This window comes from Oncorhynchus masou, chromosome 9, assembly GCF_036934945.1.
Source record: "Oncorhynchus masou masou isolate Uvic2021 chromosome 9, UVic_Omas_1.1, whole genome shotgun sequence".
NCBI classification, from domain to species: domain Eukaryota; kingdom Metazoa; phylum Chordata; class Actinopteri; order Salmoniformes; family Salmonidae; genus Oncorhynchus; species Oncorhynchus masou.
The window spans coordinates 49,496,874-49,520,004 of NC_088220.1; the positions used below are offsets into that span (position 1 = coordinate 49,496,874).

Sequence of the window (23,131 nt, forward strand, 5' to 3'; positions counted from 1 at the left end):
CCACTGACCTGATCAACAACCTGCTCCAGGTGAAGATGAGGAAACGCTACAGCGTGGACAAGTCTCTCAGTCACTCCTACCTGCAGGTACACAAGTCAACAGAAGCATGGTGGCTATACAAAGGTCCATTACCTACAGTGGAGACACGAGGCCACCTAACTTACTTATTTCTCATGTTTCTCTCCATTCTCTAACCTCTTATCTCATCCTCTTTCCTCCTTCCATGCTCTTCTCTTCTTCCCCTCCTCCCTATCCTCCCATCAACCATCCCCCTCTCCCTCCATCCCTACCCTCCCTCCCGCCCTCTCCAGGACTACCAGACGTGGTTGGATCTGAGGGAGCTGGAGACCAAGCTGGGTGAGCGCTACATCACCCACGAGAGCGACGACTGTCGCTGGCAGATGTTTGCCCGCGAACACACGCTCCCCTACCCGGCCCACCTGGTGCCCCCTCTGCCTGCGCTCGGCTCCGACGATGAGGACGCAGACATGCAAGGGCTCACCGAGAGGGTCAGCATACTCTGAGAACCTGGAGAGCCAGGAACCACGCGGGCCCAAGGGACTCGGACTGACCCAGGGAAGAGGAGGGGAGCGAGTAGAGAGAGAGAGAGAGATGGGCTGGCTGGATGGATGGAGGTCTGGAGCGTGGGGAGGGCGAGGCTGGGAAGTTTAGCTGTTAGGAAAGCGCCTTCTATTGAGATGATCCCGCCCCTGTCTGTCTACTAATGGTGTCCCACTCCAGCCCTAGCCTGTCCAGTCTCCAGACCCCATCCTTGACCCCTCTCTCATCGGTCTAGCTTAGCTCTTCCACCCTTGAACTCTTTGAGTGTAAGAGATTTGCTCTTCTGCATCCCACAAGGCCATGTTGTACTGTACCCAGTGGTCAGGGAATGTGTAGAATATTGTTGCTTGCAGTGTGCTCATTCAGTCTAAGCTGCAGTATGGCAGAGGTCAGTTTGGGTGAAACACTCAAAATGCAATCTAAGCTCCTGGCAGTGGCACAACTTGCATCTTTCTATCTCCGAAGCCTGGGGAAGCACAGGGATCCCCTGCGTATTGTGACGAGAGACGGTTATAGAGGCAGACAAAAAAACTTGAAGGACTCGGATCAATCCACTTACGCAGGACTTACATCCACCCATAAACAAATCCTTATGAACTGTTTTATTGTCATTGAATGCGATGACTGGAAGCGCCCTGCCTGTACTGTCAGACCTGTTTTCTGCAGACCTCGAAGAGTTTAATGGAGACAAAGGAGTAATTTAGTGCCTGTAAGTGGTAGATAAAGGGCTTCTAACTGTAGGCAGCAGACCAGCGCTCGTGGACTGTCATGGTCTCCGAGGAAATCTGCCGTTTCAAACGACGACAGAAGAAAACAAAGCCGGAAGTGGATGTAGCAATCGAGGATTGCACCTTTTTTTTAAACTGTCCACTGATACTTTCCTAGTTGGCCCAGCGTCATTATCGATGACGACTTTATTAGTGAAGACTCGCCTATCATCGGAAATGCAAATTCACGAGTCCTGGTGATTCGAGGGTGTCCTAGACCCGTACGGTTACAATGAAGGCAATGCGGACCTTTTCTGAATAGTTTTGTCGGGGACACCATTAAACACCAATGGGCAGTGGGGGGGGGGGTGCTATTGCTCTTCTAGTTACTGTAGAAAGACGACCGACTGCCCATCTCTGGCGTCAACGTTAAAGTGTGGGAGGAGGGCTCCGATATCGATTGCTGACTATGAACCTAGCATGTCAACTCGTTGGATGTCCACGTGAGGTCGATTTTGTCTAGAGGAAAAGTATTGTCATGAAGGAATATTGTGTACATGTGTAACCATATCTTTACGTAGTGGAGTCAACGTATGCCCGGTGGAGAATGTAAACCCATGGAAGGTCCCAGCATTTTATATGTGACACCGATACAAACCTTGACGCACAATTGTTCATCTGTGTCATTTTATCCGGCGTTGTTGCCTCTTGAACATTGAGACGGAAGATTGGGGGGGGGGGGGGGGGTGTGGAAGGCTGGGGCGAAGCATAGGAGGAAATAACGCCAGTGATCATGCATACTGCTCTTCAGACGTTACCTGCTCAGAATTTCCATCACACTGGAGCATATACACTATGTGGATTGAATGACAAATTGAGAGTGATAAATATGTAGCGAGCGTCCAATAAATAATCAGTGTGTATGGATGATGTTTTCCTCGCACGATGCTTGCTCCCCTTTTTGATTGACAGGCCAAATGTCTGCCTATTTAATACATCATCATGGGTGGCCTGCTGCCAAGGCCTTTTCACAGCCTGTCAATCAGCTCTCCTAGGTAACGAGTGTAAATTACATGCTACACATGGACAGATGGGAGAGAACTGGGGCTTCAGATGGACATGGGAGGCAAAACTCATTCCACGGAGGGCCGAGTGTCTGCAGATTTTTGTTATTTTCTTTCAATTTGTGTCTAATTAAGACCTAAACAACCAGATAAGGCGAGTTCCCAGCTAATCAGGGACCTTAGTTGTTCCATAGTGGACAACGGCGGAGAGAAAAACGCGGAGACTCGTCCCTCCATGAAATGAGTTTGACACCTGTACCACTTGTCAGGACACAAAGCGTTTTGCAATATTCTACACAAGCATATTATGAGAGCCTTGTGGCCAGCTCTGAAAGAAAGGACCACTTGTTAATTACAATTTTTCATATGTAATTTAGCAGGCACTTTTATCCAAAGTGACTTAGTTGTGCATGCATACATTCTCGTATAGGTGGCCCCAGGGGGAATTGAACCCACAGCTCTTGAAATTGCAATGCTCTACCGACTGAGCCACAGGACCTTGCTGAATGGTGAAAGCTCTTCACTAGACTGCTGGGTCTGCCAGAGGGACAATTGTTACTCTTACTGTCTTGGAAAGGTCAAGAGGGGAGCATGGTTGGAGGATAAGTGGCCGTCTCAACCAGCAGGTAAAAAAAGACATCATACTCTGAAACTATTGGTGGCAGCAACAAACCCATCAAACCTGGGTTCAAATACATGTGTATTTGTTATTTAAATACTTATTTTCTGTGTCTTTTGAGTATTTTCAAATAATGTGGCCCAAATCAACTACTTCTATTGTAAGTATTTGAAGTATATTTTGAAAATGTTCTATAAATAGCCTTCTATTTCAAATACTATCTTTAGAAACCAGAGTTTAATGCATGGGATATATTTGAGTGAGTGTATAAGTATTTTAAAATACTTTTCAAGGGTTTTTCCAAATACATTCCGATATTCAACTAGCTGTCTTTTCAATAATAAAACAATATTTAAATATATCCAAATGTCTTTGAAAGTAATTAAATTACAATAAATAGTATTTTAACCCGGGTCTAAAACCCATACTCGATTGTTTTAAATTATGTGATGTGATCCACAAAGCAGTCAAGTTATGGAAAGGGGGTATTTCAATGATATGACAATGCCTAGACTTTTAGCTGCCATGGCAACAGACAATAGGCCTACGAGTATACATGTTCGACGAGTACGTTTTCGTCTCGCTACAAGGTCATCAGTTGGAAGTCATCACACGCACATCCTGGTGCTCATCCTGTCGAGCTGATCTGTACATGTTGGTACGGCTGCATACATGTTCTAGTTGGGCGCAACTCTTTTCATGTGCTATTCTATCAAAACGACGGTTGTTGATGTGCACGGTTACGTTTCCCGTACATTTGAGCATGCAGTAGGAACGAATCTACCTTGTGTTATTAGGGCTCTGACACAATACTAGTTGTGGATATAAAATGCCCACTCGTGTATGTCATCCTGGAGCCAGGCCGAGCGGGAAAGAGAGAGAGCGAGAAAGACAGAGGGATAAGACCGAGAGAAGGACTGCGAGAGGGGAAATGGGGAGCGAGATGGAAAATATTTGAACATTTTGCGGTAAAGCATGTCTCAGTACCCCACCTCTGCTCTCCTCCCCTGAACTCAGTTAGTTCCCGCTGCCTGCGTCTGCTAAAGCTCTGCACTGCATCATACAGCAGTTATGTCGACGCCTGTTTCCTGTAGCGTTCTTTAACGGTTAATATCAAGGTGATCTGTACTTAGCAAGTGGGAAAATACCAGTTGGGTAGAAATGGCATGAACAAGACTGGTGACGGTCTTACTCTGCTCCGAGGGCACAACTGTGAGCGTGTACGTCCAACTGTGTGCCTATCGGTGTTCAGAGAGATTCATTCTAAATAAATATTACTAAGGCCTAGAGATGAAAGACATCCGCATAGCTGGTGTTTTGGCTGTGTCGGAGGTGGAACGGTGTTGGAGTGTTCAACTCGGTGAGCAGCTGCTCTTGCACGACTGTCATGAATCCGCACCTGCCTCAAGTCACATTGGAAGTTCAGAACGAGAAAGTGTAGGCTATGTCGAAATAATGACGCTCAAGTAGGAAAATCACTCAACTAAATAATGAGGATTTCTATCATTCCCATGGAGGTGTAGGTTACAGCTCACACTCCAGTGTTTGAACTTGTATACAAGGCTGCATGGGATTTCTGTTCATGTGACTCTGTGCAGCCAATGGCAATGTCTGCTTTAGATAGAATGCCGGGAGTCACCTGTGCATTTGACAGCTCTATTGCAGTTCCACTGCTGACACTGTCAAAACAACGCTATGCAATTTTCAGCTAAAGCGAATCCGGTTGAATAGAGCCCTTAATTAATACATTGTAGCTCAGAGGAGAAACTGATATCTCAGTGATTCCTAAAAGATGGGACAATCCCAAACTTTATTTTCACAAATCAATTTTTCTTCATATTAAACATTTTAAATATATATTTTGAGAGCATCAGCTATCACACCATGTAACGGAAGAACCTCATAATTCTTAGATTCTTTCATGAAATGCAACTAACTTGATTTAGGTCAACTCCGTCAGACACCATAAAAGGCTTTTCATTTTTTGGATGTAAGTGTTTAAAAGCCTTGATTGTTTAATTTTAACATGGGACAATTCCAGTATGTCATTACAAGTCTCCAAAGTTCGAGAGAGAGAGACGGAGAGCTATGTCATGCTCCAGGGATCAATTTTGTTAGCATTTTGGCATGTTTTTCTAGATTCAGAACATGAAAAAACATTTGTAAAGCAAACATTATCCCTTAGATCTAGCACAGCAAATATGTCAATAGTTTAAGCATATGTTGCAGAACAGTGATGAACGAAAAAAATAAAAAATCTGAATACTGAATATTGACAAAAAGATCTCAAAGTGGATGCTGTCAGTGACGGGGTTGATAAGCCACTGACAGTTAACAACATATGCTCAAAACGGACATATGTTTGCCTCTAAAAATAAAAACGAACCATTATATCAGAACTGTCCGCACTCTGACGGAGTTGACGTTAGACAAAAATCTGAAGTAGTTGATGTTTTATGGAATTGCGGTTAGTTCCCCAGCAAGAAAAACTGAAAATGTCGCTCGCTTTGAATCAAAATTCATGTTCTATCTTAAAGGAAAAGAAAAATCCACTCCAAAACTGTAATTAGGTATTTTTTCCATTAGTCCACGGTTGATACAGTGCCAAAATATTTTTTTTGCATTTCTGCAGTCAAGTTGTCAAGATATTGGACTTTCAAGAAGCAAAGTGATGAGTCATGATGATGTGACAAGGTTTTGAGTGATTTCCTTTCATCTAGAGTTGATAGTTTATGGTTGTGACCATGGTGATTTCAATATTGTTTGTTTAAATCTATCAAAAGTAACTTTACAGACCATGAGTGGTCTTGTCTCCCCCCCACATAAGATATATATATTGAAAAGAAACTATACCAATCACTGGTTATATTTATTGTTCCATGGTTGAATAATGTCACAATGACATCCATCACTACTAGATATAATTATAACTTGCCCATGTTTATAAACTTCTCTAAATCGAATACATAACCTTTTTATTGCCTGGCAACTGCTACTGTATAACACAGCACACCGCACACCTGGCGACTGTATCCATGTTATACTATATTTTGTTTGAGCTGGAGAAATATGGTCATGGACAGGTAATTTATTCTTAAACATTATTGTTGCATAGTACAGTGCCTTAAGCTGAAGTCTTTCCATCACAAGTTCACTTGCTTTACCAAAATAGTTGTCAACAACATAAATGAAACATTTTGTTATGAAGTCTTTAATCAACATGGTTGTACGTTCCTTGGACCTAAACAAGGAGATATCAGCCCATTTATTATAAACTCTGTAGGAGAAGATGGATGGGTGCACAGAGGTGAGTGCTGGCTTTGGTCTCTCTCTGAGATATAAGAAAAGCCTAGAATCTCTCATGAGTTATTTAAAAGAGCCGGACTAGAATATTCCCGGCAAGACGAAGCCATGGTAAATCAATAGAATGGCCTTGATGCATTAAGTGGAATTTCAGCCCCATCCATTTTCCCTTCACTGACATTATTTATTTCACTTTCACGTCAGCTTGGTTTATGTGTGTTGTTCCATGGATGAATAATGTCACAATGACATCCAGCACTGTACATTTAGTATAAAGTTGTTTGTGTAGGAGCTTATCAAAGATTCTTACAGGCTTCGAAGCTTAAACTTGAAAATTTAGAAGTAAAGGCTACATTTTTTTTGTACCCCTTTTTCTCCCGAATTTCGTGGTATCCAATTGGTAGTTTACGGTCTTGTCCCATCGTTGCAACTCTCTTATGGACTCAGGAGAGGCGAAGGTCGAGGTCAAGCCGCACTGCTTCTTGACTCAATGCCAGGTTAACCCGGAAGCCAGCCGCACCAATGTGTCGGAGGAAACACCGCACACCTGGCGACTGTGTCAGCGTGCATGCACTCAGTTGCTAGAGAACGATTGGCTGGCCCAACGCCCCCCTAACGACACTGGGCCAAATGTGCGCCGCCTAATGGGTCTCCCGGTCACGGCCAGGTGTGACACAGCCTGGAATTGAACCAGGATCTGTAGTGACACAGCCAGCACTGTGATGCAGTGCCTTAGACTGCTGCGACACTCCGGAGGCCCTTATAGGCTACATTTCTGTTGAATTTGTGACACTTGAGCGTAACCAAGCCGTCACTTCTCCAGGGGCGCAATATTTTATGTGTGGGAGCATTTCAGGAAAGAGAACTCAATCAAGCTAAGTGCATATTCTATAGTCATAGCTGATGTAAAATGTCCTACATGGCAGTAGCTCATTTGAATCTGCCGGGAATAAGACTAAATGCCCATTCTGAGCGCAACACACAAACACACACACACGGCATAGCAAGAGAGCACGGAGGGTGCCGAGAAAGTAAGCCGTTTTCCTAGTATTGGGCTACTTTTACAGTAGCCCATCACACAATGACTTTGTAATGCAGAACAGAGTGAAAGTTTGCCTACTTGTTTCAGTAGGCTACACACTGTATGGGTCCTACATATAACATGTACCAAAAATGTAGGCTTATCTGAAATGCAGCCATATACACAACAACTGGCTGTCGTGTCGCACACAAGAAAGCACAAGGCGTTGAAGAAAAACACCATTTATTCAGGACCATGGACACACCGGCTACCTCCAGTCAGCGCAATGAAAGGAGGACTTAAAAAAAATGCACTTCCAATTTCAGCATCACCTCAGAGCGCAACAAATAGGCTACATTGGTCATTGTCACCATGCCTGTCGAATAATGCAAAACTGTATATCGATCAATAGCAATTAGACCCACAAAAGCAAGCAATGACATTAAGAATCACAGATGCATCTAAAGTATGCATTGAATTAAAAAGCAAAGGCTCAAACTATACGTTACATTACAACAACAAAAAATCTGCCAAACAACCAGTAGGCTTACATGAGGGAAAACCAATGAAATAACCCTTCTGGCACAGCGGATAGGGCCATAAAGGTTGTAGCTTACCATTTAGACAAGTTTTTTGCCTCCTCCATGCTGTGTTGAGCCTCTTGAGAAATCTCTGATTCCATTCTCCTTCCTGACAAAATATACTTGCCAGGTCTAGTTCAAATGCCAGCTGGACCAGCTGGGCTTTCCGTTGATGTAACATCACTCAGTAAGCTCTTTAGAGTGGAGAAGGAATTTTCACACACTGCTGTCGATGTCCCAAATGTTAATCCAAACCCATATTTCAGTGCCAACAGCACAGTCGGCATTGATGACAAAGGCCTGCCGAATCTTTTAAAGACCTCTGAGTGGGATCCATTTGTTGTTGCTGGCTGTGGTTGCGATTTCACTTTGCAAGAGTCAAAACAATCTGCTTCCACTGGTTCAGTTTTGGTTTGATCCAACAGGTCCGGCAGGTGCAAGTTACTAGTGGCTGGGGAAACGGCGGTGTAGGTGCTTGTCGTGATGTTACCCTTGTGCAGCTGGTGCTTGGCCCTGGCTCTCCTCCATCTTGTTGGTCAGCAGGCAGTATGCGCGATGGACGGGTATTACATTTGCTGCAAGGCTCCTCAACCTCGGCCCAGTGGGTAGGCCCAGTGGGTAGGCCCATCCACCCTGATTAGCCAACTATAAATATTCAGCTCACTGCTACCAAAACTTTAATGAAGCTAGTAGCTACTTGGTGGAATCCAATGAGTTTCCTAAATTAAGGTAATGAAGATGGTACCTTATGACAATGCATGGCTAGGTGCCCAATCACAATGCATTTTGGGATTTTAACTACTAAACATTACATTATTACATCCCCCTCCTCAGATCATTAGCCCACACCCAGAATAGCCTCTCCCGGGTCTGTGCTACTGGCAGGCCCGACAACTCTGCATTGGCAAAATTCATAAACCATTTGTTATGTTTATGGGGAAACAAAACTGGGGGGTATGTCTAGGGGGTCCATGCCATGTCCGGCTTTGCCACCCCGTACTTTGCCAACCCATAGAGGCGGCTCTGTCTCTCGTTTCGTCTCTCCATCTCCCTGTTGAGCACAACGCATCCTCACTTCCGGACAGATTTTCCTCTCGAACTCCCAACTTCTAATTTCTGACCGCATCTCTGAAACTTATCACCACTGACAATTGTAGACTATCTGCTCATTTACCCACATACCTTCATGCATTCCTGTACATTTCCCTGCAGCAACGTTCATTCAACAACAACAACAAAAATCCCTTTGGAAACGGCTGTGACGCATTCAACCTCAAGTGCATATTGAGAGAGTTATTACAAGACAAAATGCAAGGATGGGATGATAAATATTAACACGGAATGTAGGGACAGTCAGTTTATAAAGGATATTCGCTTCCCATTCCCAATTGAATTGTGACTGTGATACACATATTTCCCTCCTCTATTAATTAATAGCCAGATGTCATCATGTGATCTCCAGATGTGATTTACTTCTGGTACGGAGATGACGTTAGAGACGACCTGACCCGTGATGAATCATTTTAGAATTCTCACTGATGGTTTCAGTCCAGATTGACATGTGTATCAGATTTCTACGCCAACAGGAATAGCCCATTAGTCACATCTAAAGATAATTTTGCTCTATTGTGTTATTGACTCACATTGCCTGTGTGTCTATAATATCGGTTGCTGCTGATTGCTCTCTTTGTGGTCTCTCTTGTGGAGGAAACGACCATTGTGATCAGCCTGACTGCCTGTCAAGTTGTAAATTTCAACGATCCATCTAGGGGTTGCTGGGGAGTTAGTGTGTGTGAGAAGTGTCTACCCCCCCCCCCTCCCCGAAGTAATTACTTCTCAAATGCACGTGTATGCTGAAGGAAACTTCCTCCTCCCCTACACATAACTCTTCTCTTCCCCTCTCGTGTCTGACTTATTCTCTCTCCGTGTCTCTCTCGTGCATTGGCTGTCTGTCTGACATCTTGACTTTTGTGAGTGGACTGACTGCTAATGGTTGGCATTTCCCCATCACAGAGGAGAGGACGTGTACTGGGTTGAAAACCATCAGTCTGTCGGTTGTCTTCTCTCATCAGAGTGCTTCTAACTGGAGTGGGCGCAGCTCTCTTCCTGTCGTCATGTGGGACTCTGGTCTGGCAGTAACTCAAAGGTTCTGAAGCCTCCCCTCAGGCTGTCTGAATGGACATCTCCTGTGCCTGAGGGTTACTGAAGGAGACATGTTCTTGACCCACTTTGGAGAACCATTGTCGACAACAAGCTGAGTCCCACAACTGACAGGTGAGGTCTTCTAAAACGGTGGTCAGGACTCTCAGAAGTGGTAAAAGTGTAGATGAAAGAATGATAGCGCTTTTGTCAACTTTTTCTTTTCGGATGGAGATCAGACATTCTCTGGAAGTTAGTACACAGAGTATCACTGTATGTTTTAGAAGATAAGGCATACACATATTGTCTCATTGATTGAGAGTCCTTAAGGTCTCAGTTCAATCTCTTCACAGATGCACGTCTATGCTCCCTAAATATTCCACCGAAACATTGCGCTGACAAGATACATTTGAATTCTGTTCTAAAATAACCCCCCCCCCAACGCACAATTTCCCCTGTTGCTCTGGCCCCAGGATGACAGTGGTAAAAGGAAACCTGTAGCAGTGTGAGTCAGTCTTACTAAATGATTAGACTATAGAGGTCTGGGAATGTAGCCAGTGACTGATTCAACGTTCGAAAACATGCAAATTGCTCCCACAAGGTGCTTAAAGGGCAAAACAGTGGGTTGATTTTGAGAACTGTGGAAATGTGGAGGACTGTCTGCTGATTGAGAACAAAAGTGGACATTTTCAAGGATGTAAACGAGTTACGCTTTGGGACCGTTGGGACACGAGACTATCTGTGACCTGGGAGATCTTTCGTCGAGCTGTCACTGTACGTCTGAGTCCCCTCCCTGTGCGTTTGGCTAAAAGAACATTTAACATGCTACTGGACAGATGTAATGGAGTGAAATCCACAATAGAAGTGGTCTGGAGAGGGCTAGTCAGGATGGCTTCAGTGGGTAGATATTACATGGAGTGTCAGTCAAATGGACTCTTCTAATTGCTAAGCAAGGTTCATTTGACGTTAAGAGAATACGGACAACACGAGGACTAAACTCAACCCACAATCTCAGGGAGTATCCTGTGGGAGAGAATGCAAGGCAAGTAGCATGTAGAGTTGCAGACTTGTGAAGGGTAGCCTGCTACACAAATATTCATGATGCTTTATTAATCAGACAGGACAGATAGCTTAAAAAGTGCATTCTTCAGGTCAAACATGAGATAACAAAACTTGCCTGGGAAAGTAATGTACTGGAATGTACAGTTGAAATCTGAAGTTTACATACACCTTAGCCAAATACATTTAAACTCAGTTTTTCACAATTAATGACATTTAATCAGAGTAAAAATCCTGTCTTAGGTCAGTTAGGATCACCACTTTATTTTAAGAATGTGAAACGTCAGAATAATAGTAGAGAGTATTATTTATTTAAATTTTTATTCCTTTCATCACATTCCCAGTGGGTCAGAAGTTAACATACAGTCCATTAGTATTTGGTAGCATTGCCTTTAAATTGTTTATCTTGTCAAATATTTTGGGTCGCCGTCCACAAGATTCACGCAATACGTTGGGTGAATTTCGGCCCATTCCTCCTGACAGAGCTGGTCTAATTGAGTCAGGTTTGTTGGCCTCCTTGCCCGCACATGCTTTTTCAGTTCTTCCCACAAATATTCTATAGGATTGATGTCGGGGCTTTGTGATGGCCACTCCAATACCTTGCCTTTTGTCGTCCTTGAGCCATTTTTCACAACTTTGGAAGTATGTTTGGGGTCATTGTTCATTTGGAAGACCCATTTGCGACCAAGCTTTAACTTCCTGACTGATGTCTTGAGATGTTGCTTCAATATATCCACATCATTTTCTTTATATTTGCTTACTACTGTTTGTACAGATAAACGTGGTAACTTCAGGCGTTTGGAAACTGCTCCCAAGGACGAACCAGACTCGTGGAGGTCTACAATTATTTTTCTGAGGTCTTGGCTGAATTTCTTTTGATTTTTCCTATGATGTCAAGCAAAGAGCCACTGAGTTTGAAGATTGGCCTTGAAATACATCCACAGGTACACATCCAATTGACTCAAATGGTGTCAATTAGCCTTTCGGAAGCTTCTAAAGCCATGACATAATTTTCTGTAACTTTCCAAGCTGTTTAAAGGCACAGTCAAGTGTATGTAAACTTCTGACATACTGGAATTGTGATATAGTGAATTATAAGTGAGGTAATCTGTCTGTAAACAATTGTTGGAAAAATTACTTGCTTCATGCACACAATAGATGTCCTAACCGGGTTGCCAAAACTTAACTTTGTTAAAAATATATTTGTGAAGTGGTTGAAAAACGAGTGTTAATGGCTCCAACCTAAGTGTATGTAAACGTCCGACTATTCTGCAAGCACATTCGTTTAAAAAAAAAGTATAAAGAGTTTGGGTTTTTTTTTTTAAGAAAGAGGAAATGCGTTTGTGTTAGAGCAAAGGGTAAACACAATAGCGCAGTTATCAAGAACGCACCCACGGTGGCCACATAGATACAGCATTATATATGTGGTGTTGTGTCAGCATTTGGAAAGATTTGTGTCAGCAGTTATGAATTTATTTTTGGTTAAGAGTCAACGGAACATTAGTAATCTAGACCAGACCGTTCTTTATTTATTTGTTACTAAGGGGCTTGTTACTAAGAGGGGAATACCACAGTTACTCACAACTCAAGCTTTCCGTATGCCACCGACACCTACGTTCAGCCTTTTCACTTTTTCTGATGAACGTTGTCACGGGCGCAAAATGTTAAACTAACGCAAAGATTATTCCATCAATGTCTCTGAAAGTGAAAGATGTTTCTAAATTACACAGTGATTATTGGAGGCCAAATGGCCTGACTAGTCAGTAGATTGCACCAGCATAGCAGAATGCTCTGATTAACAATTAGCACGTTATGGTCCGTCATCTTTCAACAAACCAAAGTACAGTGTTCAGGTTGCCCAATTCACCGTGGTAATAATACAAAGGAAAATGTGCAGATCGTCAACGCTCATTCTTATTGGCTGCAAAATGCCTACCTTAGGTAGGCTATTTGCCGTCATCCACATTGTGAGAACTTAGATTAATGACAGATCTGTGGATCAACCATAGCATTTCCCTTTAAGATCCATATCATGAGCATTAACCCACGGAATAGGAACGAGTGCTTGATCAGTCTGGATTACATACTAAGTATATACCTTAGAGCACATTTACATCACATGCCAATTCATGCCAATGTATTATCATTCACTTATACCATTAAGGGCCTTCTGGTTCTGCACACTGACAACCAACAAAGCCTGAATGTGGGATGAGGATGGAAACAGCAACATCATCTTCTCAGCCCCATCATTTTTTTAAAAACGATTTCCTGTTTTATCTTTCAGAACTTGGCCTTTCTCCAATTCGAGCCAATCGGCACCTTTTTAGTGCAATAATTCAAAAGAAGACTTTGTATTAAAGAGCTGAGAAGGTAATTATGCGATTGCCCTACTAATAATCTGAAAACAAACGTTGGTGTTTGTGGTATCGAAAAGAACATAGATGTCCATCTTATGAATGGCTGCCACGTTTCCCAGAACCTAATTGGGATTTACATTGGAACAGTGATGTTTGTTTCATGTGATCGTCAGACTTGCATGTCTGTTTCAGGAGCAAGCGAGCACAGAAATGTAGATCTGATTATCAGTGTGTGGTACCAGTCCGAAAATGTCATCACCAATTGATTGATAAAGTTACTGCCGCGGGACATATTTTCTTCCTGCTATGACCGTAGCACCCCTGTGACCTTATTAGAACTATGTCCTTCCTTGCATTTCACTAAAGTATTTAAATAAGCATTAAAGCTACGTACTATCCTGCTGTCAGTCTTATTGCCTCAAATATCTGGTTCATCTGATCCCAGGGCCTGGCTCTTTGAAGTGCAAATGCTCTCCCGCGAATCACAACCTGTGCGGTGGCATAGTCAGCCAGTTTGAAACCATGTAGAACAATAACCATGGAAAATGTTGATGCAATTACTGGACAGCGGCATTAACATAAGGTAATTTAAACTCGTTAGGAGGAGGGAGCCAATGACAGTAACTGCTATCATACACAGAGGGGGTCAGACAATATAGAAGGTCACAAATCCTGAAATTGGTGAGGCTTTTCACACAAAGTATTTAAAAGTGGAGAGATGGTTTCACAGGCAATTTGGAGTTAGCCAGTTCCACTGCAATAAGGCTCAAATCGATATTTGTGAGACCATGACTAAACCTCAGAGGCCCACTCTTGAAGGGTAGACTCATATTTTCCATCCAGAGCCCATTATCAAGCTCAAATAGTATGTTACATTTCTGACTGTGTCAGAGTGGATAGCCAAAGGGTTTTATCTTTTTCACACACAAACAATTTTGTCAATGAAATGGGTTGGAGCAAAGTGTGATGAGCTGGATACTGGGATATAAAAAATAAAACAAAACCAATTGTGAGTAATGCTTGTGAGTAAGAGGATGCCATCTTTTGAGGGATGAGTTCAACTGATATGTGCTATATATATCCTATATATTCAGACCCCTTCACCTTTTCCACATTGTGTTACGTTACAGACTTATTCTAAAATGGATTAAATAGGTTTTTTCCTCATCAATCTACACACAATACCCCATAATGACAAAGTGAAAACAGGTTTTTTAGAAATGTTTGCAAAAGAAACAGAAATAACTTACGTACATAAGTATTCAGACCCTTTGCTATGAGAGTCAAAATTGAGCGTAGCTGCATTCTGTGTCCATTGATAATCTTTGAGATGTTTCTACAACTTGATTGGAGTCCACTTGTGGTAAATTCAATTGATTGGACATGATTTGGAAAGGCACACACCTGTCTATATAAGGTCCCACAGTTGACAGTGCACGTCAGAGCAAAAACCAAGCCATGAGGTCTTAGGAATTGTCCTTAGAGATTTGTGTCGAGGCACAGATCTGGGGAAGGGTACCAAAAAATACCAGCAGCATTGAAGGTCCCCAAGAACACCTTGGCCTCCATAATTCTTAATGGAAGAAGTTTGGAACCACCAAGACTCTTCATAGAGCTGGCATCCTGGCCAAATTGAGCAACCAGTGGAGAAGGGCCTTGGTCAGGGATGTGACCAATAACCCGTTAGTCACTGTGACAAAGCTCCAGAGTTCCTCCGTGGAGATGGGAGAACCTTCCAAAAGGACAACCATCTCTGCCGCACTCCACCAAACAGGCCTTTATAGTAGAGTGGTCAGACGGAAGCCACTCCTCAGTAAAAGACACATGACAGCCCGCTTGGAGTTTACCAAAAGATACCTAAATGGCTCTCGGACCATGAGAAAGAAGAATCTCTGGTCTGATGAAACCAAGATTGAACTCTGGCCTGAATGCCAGGCGACACGCCTGGAGAAAACCAGGCAGCGGTCATCACCTGGCCAATACCATCCCTACGGTGAAGCATGGTGGTGGCAGCATCATGCTGTGGGGATGTGGGAGACTAGTCAGGATCGAGGGAAAGACGAACAGAGCAAAGTACAGAGAGATCCTTGATGAAAACCTGCTCCGGAGCGCACAGGATCGCAGACTGGGGTGAAAGCTCACCTTCCAATAAGACAACGACCCTAATCATACTGCCAACACAACGCAGGAGTGGCTTTGGGACAAGTCTCTGAATGTCCTTGAGTGGCCCAGTCAGTGCCCGGACTTGAACTCGATCAAACATCTCTGGCGAGACCGGAAAATAGCTGTGCTGCGATATTACCCATCCATCCTGGCAGGGCTTGAGAAGATCTGCAAAGAAGAAAGGGAGAAACTCCCCTAATACAGGTGTGCCAAGCTTCTAGCGTCACACCCCAAAAAGACTCAAGGCTGTAATCACTGCCGAAGGTGCGTCAACAAAGTACTGAGAAAGGCTCTGAATACTGTAAATGTGATATTAAAAAAAAAAAGTTTTTGCTTTGTCATTATGTAGTATTGTGTGCAGATTGATAAAGGAAAAAAAGGCTGTAACATATCAAAATGTGAAGGGGTCTGAAAACTTTCCGAATGCACTGGATGTGTCTCTGTGATACACTTTATGGGCTCTATTCAATCTGTAAAGCTGAAGTGTTACAGATTCCGCGATAGAAATGTGAAGGTCATTTCCGAATGAGCCGACATATGCAGTGTTTACTGTGAATGCAGTCTCCTGACAAAAGCGGGACCATCGCTTTTAAATTTCAATCAAGCTTTAAAGCTGATCTTCCGCAATGTGGATTGAGTAGAGCCCTATGTGAGTAACTTTCTACTAAATGACACTACAGGAAGATCTATGGAAAGACAGACTAGTCTCATTTATGACTCAAGACCGTGTCTAAATACAACTTTCCTGGTTAAATAAATGTTTTAAAAAAATGGCAAAGACTACCGAAACCTGATTTTTTTATTTTTTATTTTATTTTTAACACAGGTGATAATCAAGCTTTTCTGATCAGGGTTCATACATCACAAGCGATTTAAGCTATATTTTATTTTACACTATCATATCACATACAAAATATACATGTTTTAAGCAGACAACCATAGTGCCTGTGCCCAAGAACACTAAGGTAACCTGCCTAAATGACTACTGACCTGTAGCACTCACATCTGGAGCCATGAAGTGCTTTGAAAGGCTGGTCATGGCTCACATTAACACCATTATCCCAGAAACCCTAGACCCACTCCAATTTGCATACCGCCCAAACAGATCCACAGATGATGCAATCTCTAATGCACTCCACACTGCCCTTTCCCACCTGGACAAAAGGAACATCTATGTGAGAATGCTATTCATTGACTACAGCTTAGCGTTCAACACCATAGTGTTCCCTCAAAGCTCAAAAATAAGCTAATGACCCTGGGAGTAAACACCTCCCTCTGCAGCTGGATCCTGGACTTCTGGACTGGCCGCCCCCAGGTGGTAAGGGTAGGTAACAACACATCCGCCACGCTGATCCTTAAAACAGGGGCCCCTCAGGGGTGCGTGCTCAGTCCCCTCCTATACTCCCTGTTCACTCTTGACTGCACCGCCAGGCACGACTCCAACACCATCATTAAAATTGCCGATGACACAACAGTGGTAGGCCTGATCACCGACAACGACGAGACAGCCTATAGGGAGGAGGTCAGAGACCTGGCCGTGTGAAGCCAAGACAACCTCTCCCTCAAAATGGTCAAGACAAAGGAGATGATTGTGGACTACAGGAAAAAGAGTGCTGAGCATGCCCCCATTCTTATCGACGGGGCTGCAGTGGAGCAGGTTGAGAGCTTCTAGTTCCTTGGTGTCCACATCACCAGCAAACTAACATGTTCCAAGCACACCAAGACAGTCGTGAAGAGGGCACAACAAAACCTATTCCCCCTCAGGAGACTGAAAAGATTTAGCATGGGTCCTCAGATCCTCAAAAGGTTCTACAGCTGCACCATCGAGAGCATCCTGACGGGTTGCATCACTGCCTGGTATGGCAACTGCTCGGCCTCCGACCACAAGGCACTACAGAGGGTAATGTGAACGGCCCAGTACATCACTGGTGCCAAGCTTCCTGCCATCTAGGACCTCTATACCAGGCGGTGTCAGAGGAAGGCCCTAAAAATGGTCAAAAACTCCAGCCGCCCTAGTCATAGACTGTTCTCTCTGCTACCACACGTCAAGCAGTACCGGAGCATCAAGTCTAGGTCCAAGAGGCTTCTAAACAGCTTATACCCCAAGCCATAAAACACCTAATCAAATGGCTACCCAGACTATTTGCATTGCCCCCGCCCCCCTCTTTTACACCACTGCTAATCTCGGTTGTTACCATCTATGCATAGTCCATTTAATAACTCTACCAACATGTACATATTATCTCAACTAACCGGTGCCTCCGGACATTGAATCAGTAGCGGTACCCCCCCTGTATATACAGTGCCTTGCGAAAGTATTCGGCCCCCTTGAACTTTGCGACATTTCAGGCTTCAAACATAAAGATATAAAACTGTATTTTTTTGTGAAGAATCAACAACAAGTGGGACACAATCATGAAGTGGAACGACATTTATTGGATATTTCAAACTTTTTTAACAAATCAAAAACTGGAAAATTGGGCGTGCAAAATTATTCATCCCCCTTTACTTTCAGTGCAGCAAACACTCTCCAGAAGTTCAGTGAGGACCTCTGAATGATCCAATGTTGACCTAAATGACTAATGATGATAAATACAATCCACCTGTGTGTAATCAAGTCTCCATATAAATGCACCTGCACTGTGATAGTCTCAGAGGTCCGTTAAAAGCGCAGAGAGCATCATGAAGAACAAGGAACACACCAGGCAGGTCCGAGATACTGTTGTGAAGAAGTTTAAAGCCGGATTTGGATACAAAAGATTTCCCAAGTTTTAAACATCCCAAGGAGCACTGTGCAAGCGATAATATTGAAATGGAAGGAGTATCAGACCACTGCAAATCTACCAAGACCTGGCCGTCCCTCTAAACTTTCAGCTCATACAAGGAGAAGACTGATCAGAGATGCAGCCAAGAGGCCCATGATCACTCTGGATGAACTGCAGAGATCTACAGCTGAGGTGGGAGACTCTGTCCATAGGACAACAATCAGTCGTATATTGCACAAATCTGGCCTTTATGGAAGAGTGGCAAGAAGAAAGCCATTTCTTAAAGATATCCATAAAAAGTGTCATTTAAAGTTTGCCACAAGCCACCTGGGAGACACACCAAACATGTGGAAGAAGGTGCTCTGGTCAGATGAAACCAAAATTGAACTTTTTGGCAACAATGCAAAACGTTATGTTTGGCGTAAAAGCAACACAGCTCATCACCCTGAACACACCATACCCACTGTCAAACATGGTGGTGGCAGCATCATGGTTTGGGCCTGCTTTTCTTCAGCAGGGACAGGGAAGATGGTTAAAATTGATGGGAAGAAGGATGGAGCCAAATACAGGACCATTCTGGAAGAAAACCTGATGGAGTCTGCAAAAGACCTGAGACTGGGACGGAGATTTGTCTTCCAACAAGACAATGATCCAAAACATAAAGCAACATCTACAATGGAATGGTTCAAAAATAAACATATCCAGGTGTTAGAATGGCCAAGTCAAAGTCCAGACCTGAATCCAATCGAGAATCTGTTCGAAAGAACTGAAAACTACTGTTCACAAATGCTCTCCATCCAACCTCACTGAGCTCGAGCTGTTTTGCAAGGAGGAATGGGAAGAAATTTCAGTCTCTCGATGTGCAAAACTGATAGAGACATACCCCAAGCGACTTACAGCTGTAATCGCAGCAAAAGGTGGCGCTACAAAAGTATTAACTTAAGGGGGCTGAATAATTTTGCACGCCCAATTTTTCAGTTTTTGATTTGTTAAAAAAGTTTGAAATATCCAATAAATGTCGTTCCACTTCATGATTGTGTCCCACTTGTTGTTGATTCTTCACAAAAAAATACAGTTTTATATCTTTATGTTTGAAGCCTGAAATGTGGCAAAAGGTCGCAAAGTTCAAGGGGGCCGAATACTTTCGCAAGGCACTGTACCTCGCTATTGTTATTTTACTTCTGCTCTTTAATTAATTGTTACTTATATTTCTTATTCTTATCCATATATTTTTTAACTGCATTGATGGTTAGGGGCTCGTAATTAAGCATTTCACTGTAAGGTCTACTACACCTGTTGTATTCAGCACATTTGATTTTGATTTGTTTGTCTTTTCAGGAACTACTTCAGTTTGGACCTGAACAAAGATGGAGAAACAGATGGATAAAACAAACTTCAACTTGACTTGCGTGACCATCTCTAATAGCCCTATCAGTGACTTCCTGATGGGCATCTACATCCTGGCCTTTATCCTGGGCTTGGCCTTTAACCTATTGACCCTTGGCCCCATCGTCCAGCAGGTCCGCAGCCAGAACACCCTGGGGGTATTCCTGCTCAACCTGTCCCTCTCTGACCTACTCTATATCTTTACCATGCCTCTCTGGATCAACTACTACCACCGGGACCACCACTGGAGCCTGGGCAGCCTCTCCTGCAGCGTGGCCGGCTTCTTTTACTACTCCAACATGTACCTTAGCATCTACCTGCTGTGCTGCATCTCTGTGGACCGCTGCCTGGCCGTCACCTACCCCCTGAGGACCAAAGCCTTCCGCAGCGCGCGCTATGCCTGGGTGCTTTGTCTGGTCGTGTGCGTGACTGTCATGTCCGGACACGGCCTGGTGCTCTTCAAGGACAACCTGCAGGATGCCCACGACGACACGCAGGACCGCTGCTACGAGACCTACCCCATGCCGCAGCCCGTGGCCATGTTCAACCTGCTGCGGGTGGGCATCGGCTTCCTGCTGCCCCTGCTGGTGTTGGGGCTGTGTTACTGGAGGATCATGGGCCAGGTGAAGCAGAGCGAGGGGCTGGGGGAGCAGGCTAAGAGGAAGGTACGGCTGCTGTCCTTCGGGGTGATCGGGATTTTCTCTGTGTGTTTCGCCCCCTACCACCTCCTCCTGCTGACCCGCTCCCTGGCCTACTACCACATGGACGAAAAGATGTACTGTCAGTTTGAGCAGAAAATGCACTTCCCTTTCTCGTTCACGCTGGCCCTATCCAGCCTGAACAGTGTGGTGGACCCAGTCCTGTATGTGCTGGTCAGTAACGGGGTGAGGGAGGACATGAGACTGTGCTTCTGTGGGAACAGACAGGGTCAGAGGGAGAGAGAGAGTCCCCTCTCCACTGAACCATGGAACATACAAGCCTGATCTGATTACATACTGTGTGTTTGTGTGGAGGGTTGGGTAGTTTACTTTCTAAATGTAATCCATTACAGTTAAATTAGTAATTAGTAACGTAACTTTTGGATTACCCAAACTCACTTTCAGTCCCTTTTGGATTGCCTTACCTTTAAGAGGCATTAGAAGAAGACAAAAAAGGATCCATTCAAAGCATTTGGTATGTCATCATAGTGGTGTCTGACTCACCCAGGTGGAACAAACTGATGCTTTTTCCAATGCTGAATTGAATGTCATTGAGAAAACAGAATGTTGTCATAAGGTGTCTGAATTTAAAAGTAGTCTAAGTAATCATGTTGTCGGTAATCTGATTACAATATCTTTGCTGGTAACGTAACTGAATATAGTTACAGTTTTTTATTGTAATCAAATGACGTGTAACTGTGAGCGTGTGTGTTGTGTTTACGCTCTTCGTCTATTGCAGTAAATCCCTTCCGTGCACATTGTAAAAAGGACGGCATGTTTGTTCTGTGTGACTTCAATAACATGTTCTTTCATATCAACCCACTTTCATCAGTCAATCAGGTCTTTTTAAAATGTTCAAAGAAAAGCCTTTGTGAAGTTTTTCTTAACATTCCGCTTGGTGATGAGGATGGGTATTGTGTTTTTGAATTGGAGCTTTCTATTAATGCCTGTCCTCATTGGTAAGGAAAATCCTTTCAAAGGCTGTCTGTTCTGGCTTTATGTTACAGGATTGCTCTGCTTGAAGGGCCCTCGACTCTCTTCAGGCCTGCCACGGGTTTTTATTGACATGTGCTTGGTTTACAAATGAACCTTCTTGTTCTAATTTGCCTGTTTGTGGACTGACATAAATCAGAAGAACATTTGTCAATTATATATATATATACTGCATATCCCAAACTAAATCTATGTCATAAACAATACTGGCGTTGAAATCAAAGAAAATACAGTACTGGACATTGAAGACATGTCGTACAAATGTTCACCCAATAAACAATAAAGGAAGCTACCCAAATGTGCATTTGTTCTTACGTTTCCATGTACAATTCCATTATCGGACAAATCAGTTCCCCTCCAAGGTAAAATATTTAATAAACAAAAATCCAGCACTGGAAAGCAATGAACTGCCTCATCAATTTAGACACTTAGTCAATACAGCTCTTTAATACAGCTCTTTAACAAAATGCTCTGAACATCAGAGGTCACTGTAGACCGTTGCTTTAATTACGGAGTGTGATGCTGACCCCCTTGGGTTGTGCCGTGGCGGAGATCTTCGTGGGCTATACTCGGCCTTGTCTCAGGATGGTAAGTTGGTGGTTGAAGATATCCCTCTAGTGGTGTGGGGGCTGTGCTTTGGCAAAGTGGGTGGGGTTATATCCTGCCTGTTTGGCCCCGTCCGGGGGTATTGTCGTACGGGGCCACAGTGTCTCCCGACCCCTAATGTCTCAGCCTCCAGTATATATGCTGCAGTAGTTTATGTGTCGGGGGCTAGGGTCAGCCTGTTATATCTGGAGTATTTCTCCCGTCTTAACTGATGTCCTGTGTGAATGTAAGTATGCTCTCTCTAATTCTAATTCTCTCTCTTTCTTTTTCCCTCTTTCTTTCTCGCTCTCTTTGTTTCTTTCTCTCTCTCTGAGGGCCTGAGCCCTAGGACCATGCGTCAGGACTACCTGGCCTGATGACTCCTTACTGTCCCTAGTCCACCTGGCCATGCTGCTGCTCCATTTTCAACTGTTCTGCCTGCGGCTATGGAATCCTGACCTGTTCACCGGATGTGCTACCTGTCCCAAACCTGCTGTTGTCAACTCTCTAGTGACAGCAGGAGCGGTAGAGATACTCTGAATGATCGGCTATAAAAAGCCAACTGACATTTACTCCTGAGGTGCTGATGTGTTGCACCCTTGACAACCACTGTGGTTATTATTATTTGACCCTGCTGGTCATCTATGAACATTTGAACATCTTGGCCATGTTCTGTTACAATCTCTACCCGGCACAGCCAGAAAAGGACTGGCCATCCCTCATAGCCTGGTTCCTCTCTAGGTATCTTCCTAGGTTTTAGCCTTTCTAGGGAGTTTTTCCTAGCCACCGTGCTTCTACACCTGCATCGCTTGCTGTTTGGGGTTTTAGGCTGGGTTTCTGTACAGCACTTTGACATCAGCTGATGTAAGAAGGGCTTTATAAATACGTTTGATTGATTGATTGATTGATTGATGCGGCTGTGGGGATGGGACTTACTGTAGTCCCTGTCTTCCCAGGTGGGGGTTGGGGGGGTGGGGTATTTGTGGGGCTCATGGTTTCTATCCTAGTAGCGGTCCCTTTGATCCTTATATTCTGGATAAGAGCTCTCTGGTGCTGATGAGGAAAGCTGAACAGAAGACTCGGTAGACATTATGGCTGACAGAGAACACGGCTCCACTCCGGCCTCG

General features: G+C 43.8%; 2 protein-coding genes across 5 annotated transcripts in view; both read left to right on the forward strand.

The window, feature by feature from the left end:
* Positions 1-3,312, forward strand: part of LOC135546112 (serine/threonine-protein kinase D2-like) — a 58,477-nt gene extending 55,165 nt beyond the window's left edge. The window contains exons 17-18 of the mRNA XM_064974269.1: positions 1-86; positions 312-3,312. Of these exons, the coding sequence (XP_064830341.1) occupies positions 1-86; positions 312-524 (299 nt within the window). The 3' untranslated portion in view covers positions 525-3,312. The remainder of the gene's footprint in view (positions 87-311) is intronic.
* Positions 3,313-9,745: 6,433 nt separating this feature from the next.
* LOC135546113 (G-protein coupled receptor 4-like) lies at positions 9,746-22,922 on the forward strand. Of its 4 annotated transcripts, none has more exons than XM_064974271.1 (3): positions 9,746-10,130; positions 13,342-13,427; positions 19,681-22,922. In XM_064974271.1, the coding sequence occupies exon 3, from the start codon at positions 19,710-19,712 to the stop codon at positions 20,709-20,711; it is 1,002 nt and encodes a 333-aa protein (XP_064830343.1). In that variant the 5' UTR covers positions 9,746-10,130; positions 13,342-13,427; positions 19,681-19,709; the 3' UTR covers positions 20,712-22,922. The 4 variants fall into 4 exon arrangements, with proteins under 4 accessions (XP_064830343.1, XP_064830342.1, XP_064830345.1 ...); XM_064974272.1 differs by lacking the exon at positions 9,746-10,130 and adding an exon at positions 11,078-11,998; XM_064974270.1 differs by lacking the exon at positions 13,342-13,427.
* Positions 22,923-23,131: the final 209 nt, after the last annotated feature.

Coding starts and splice junctions, on each gene's coding strand:
- LOC135546113 (XM_064974271.1), top strand. CDS start 19,710: ATGGAGAAACAGATGGATAAAACAAACTTCAACTTGACTTGCGTGACC.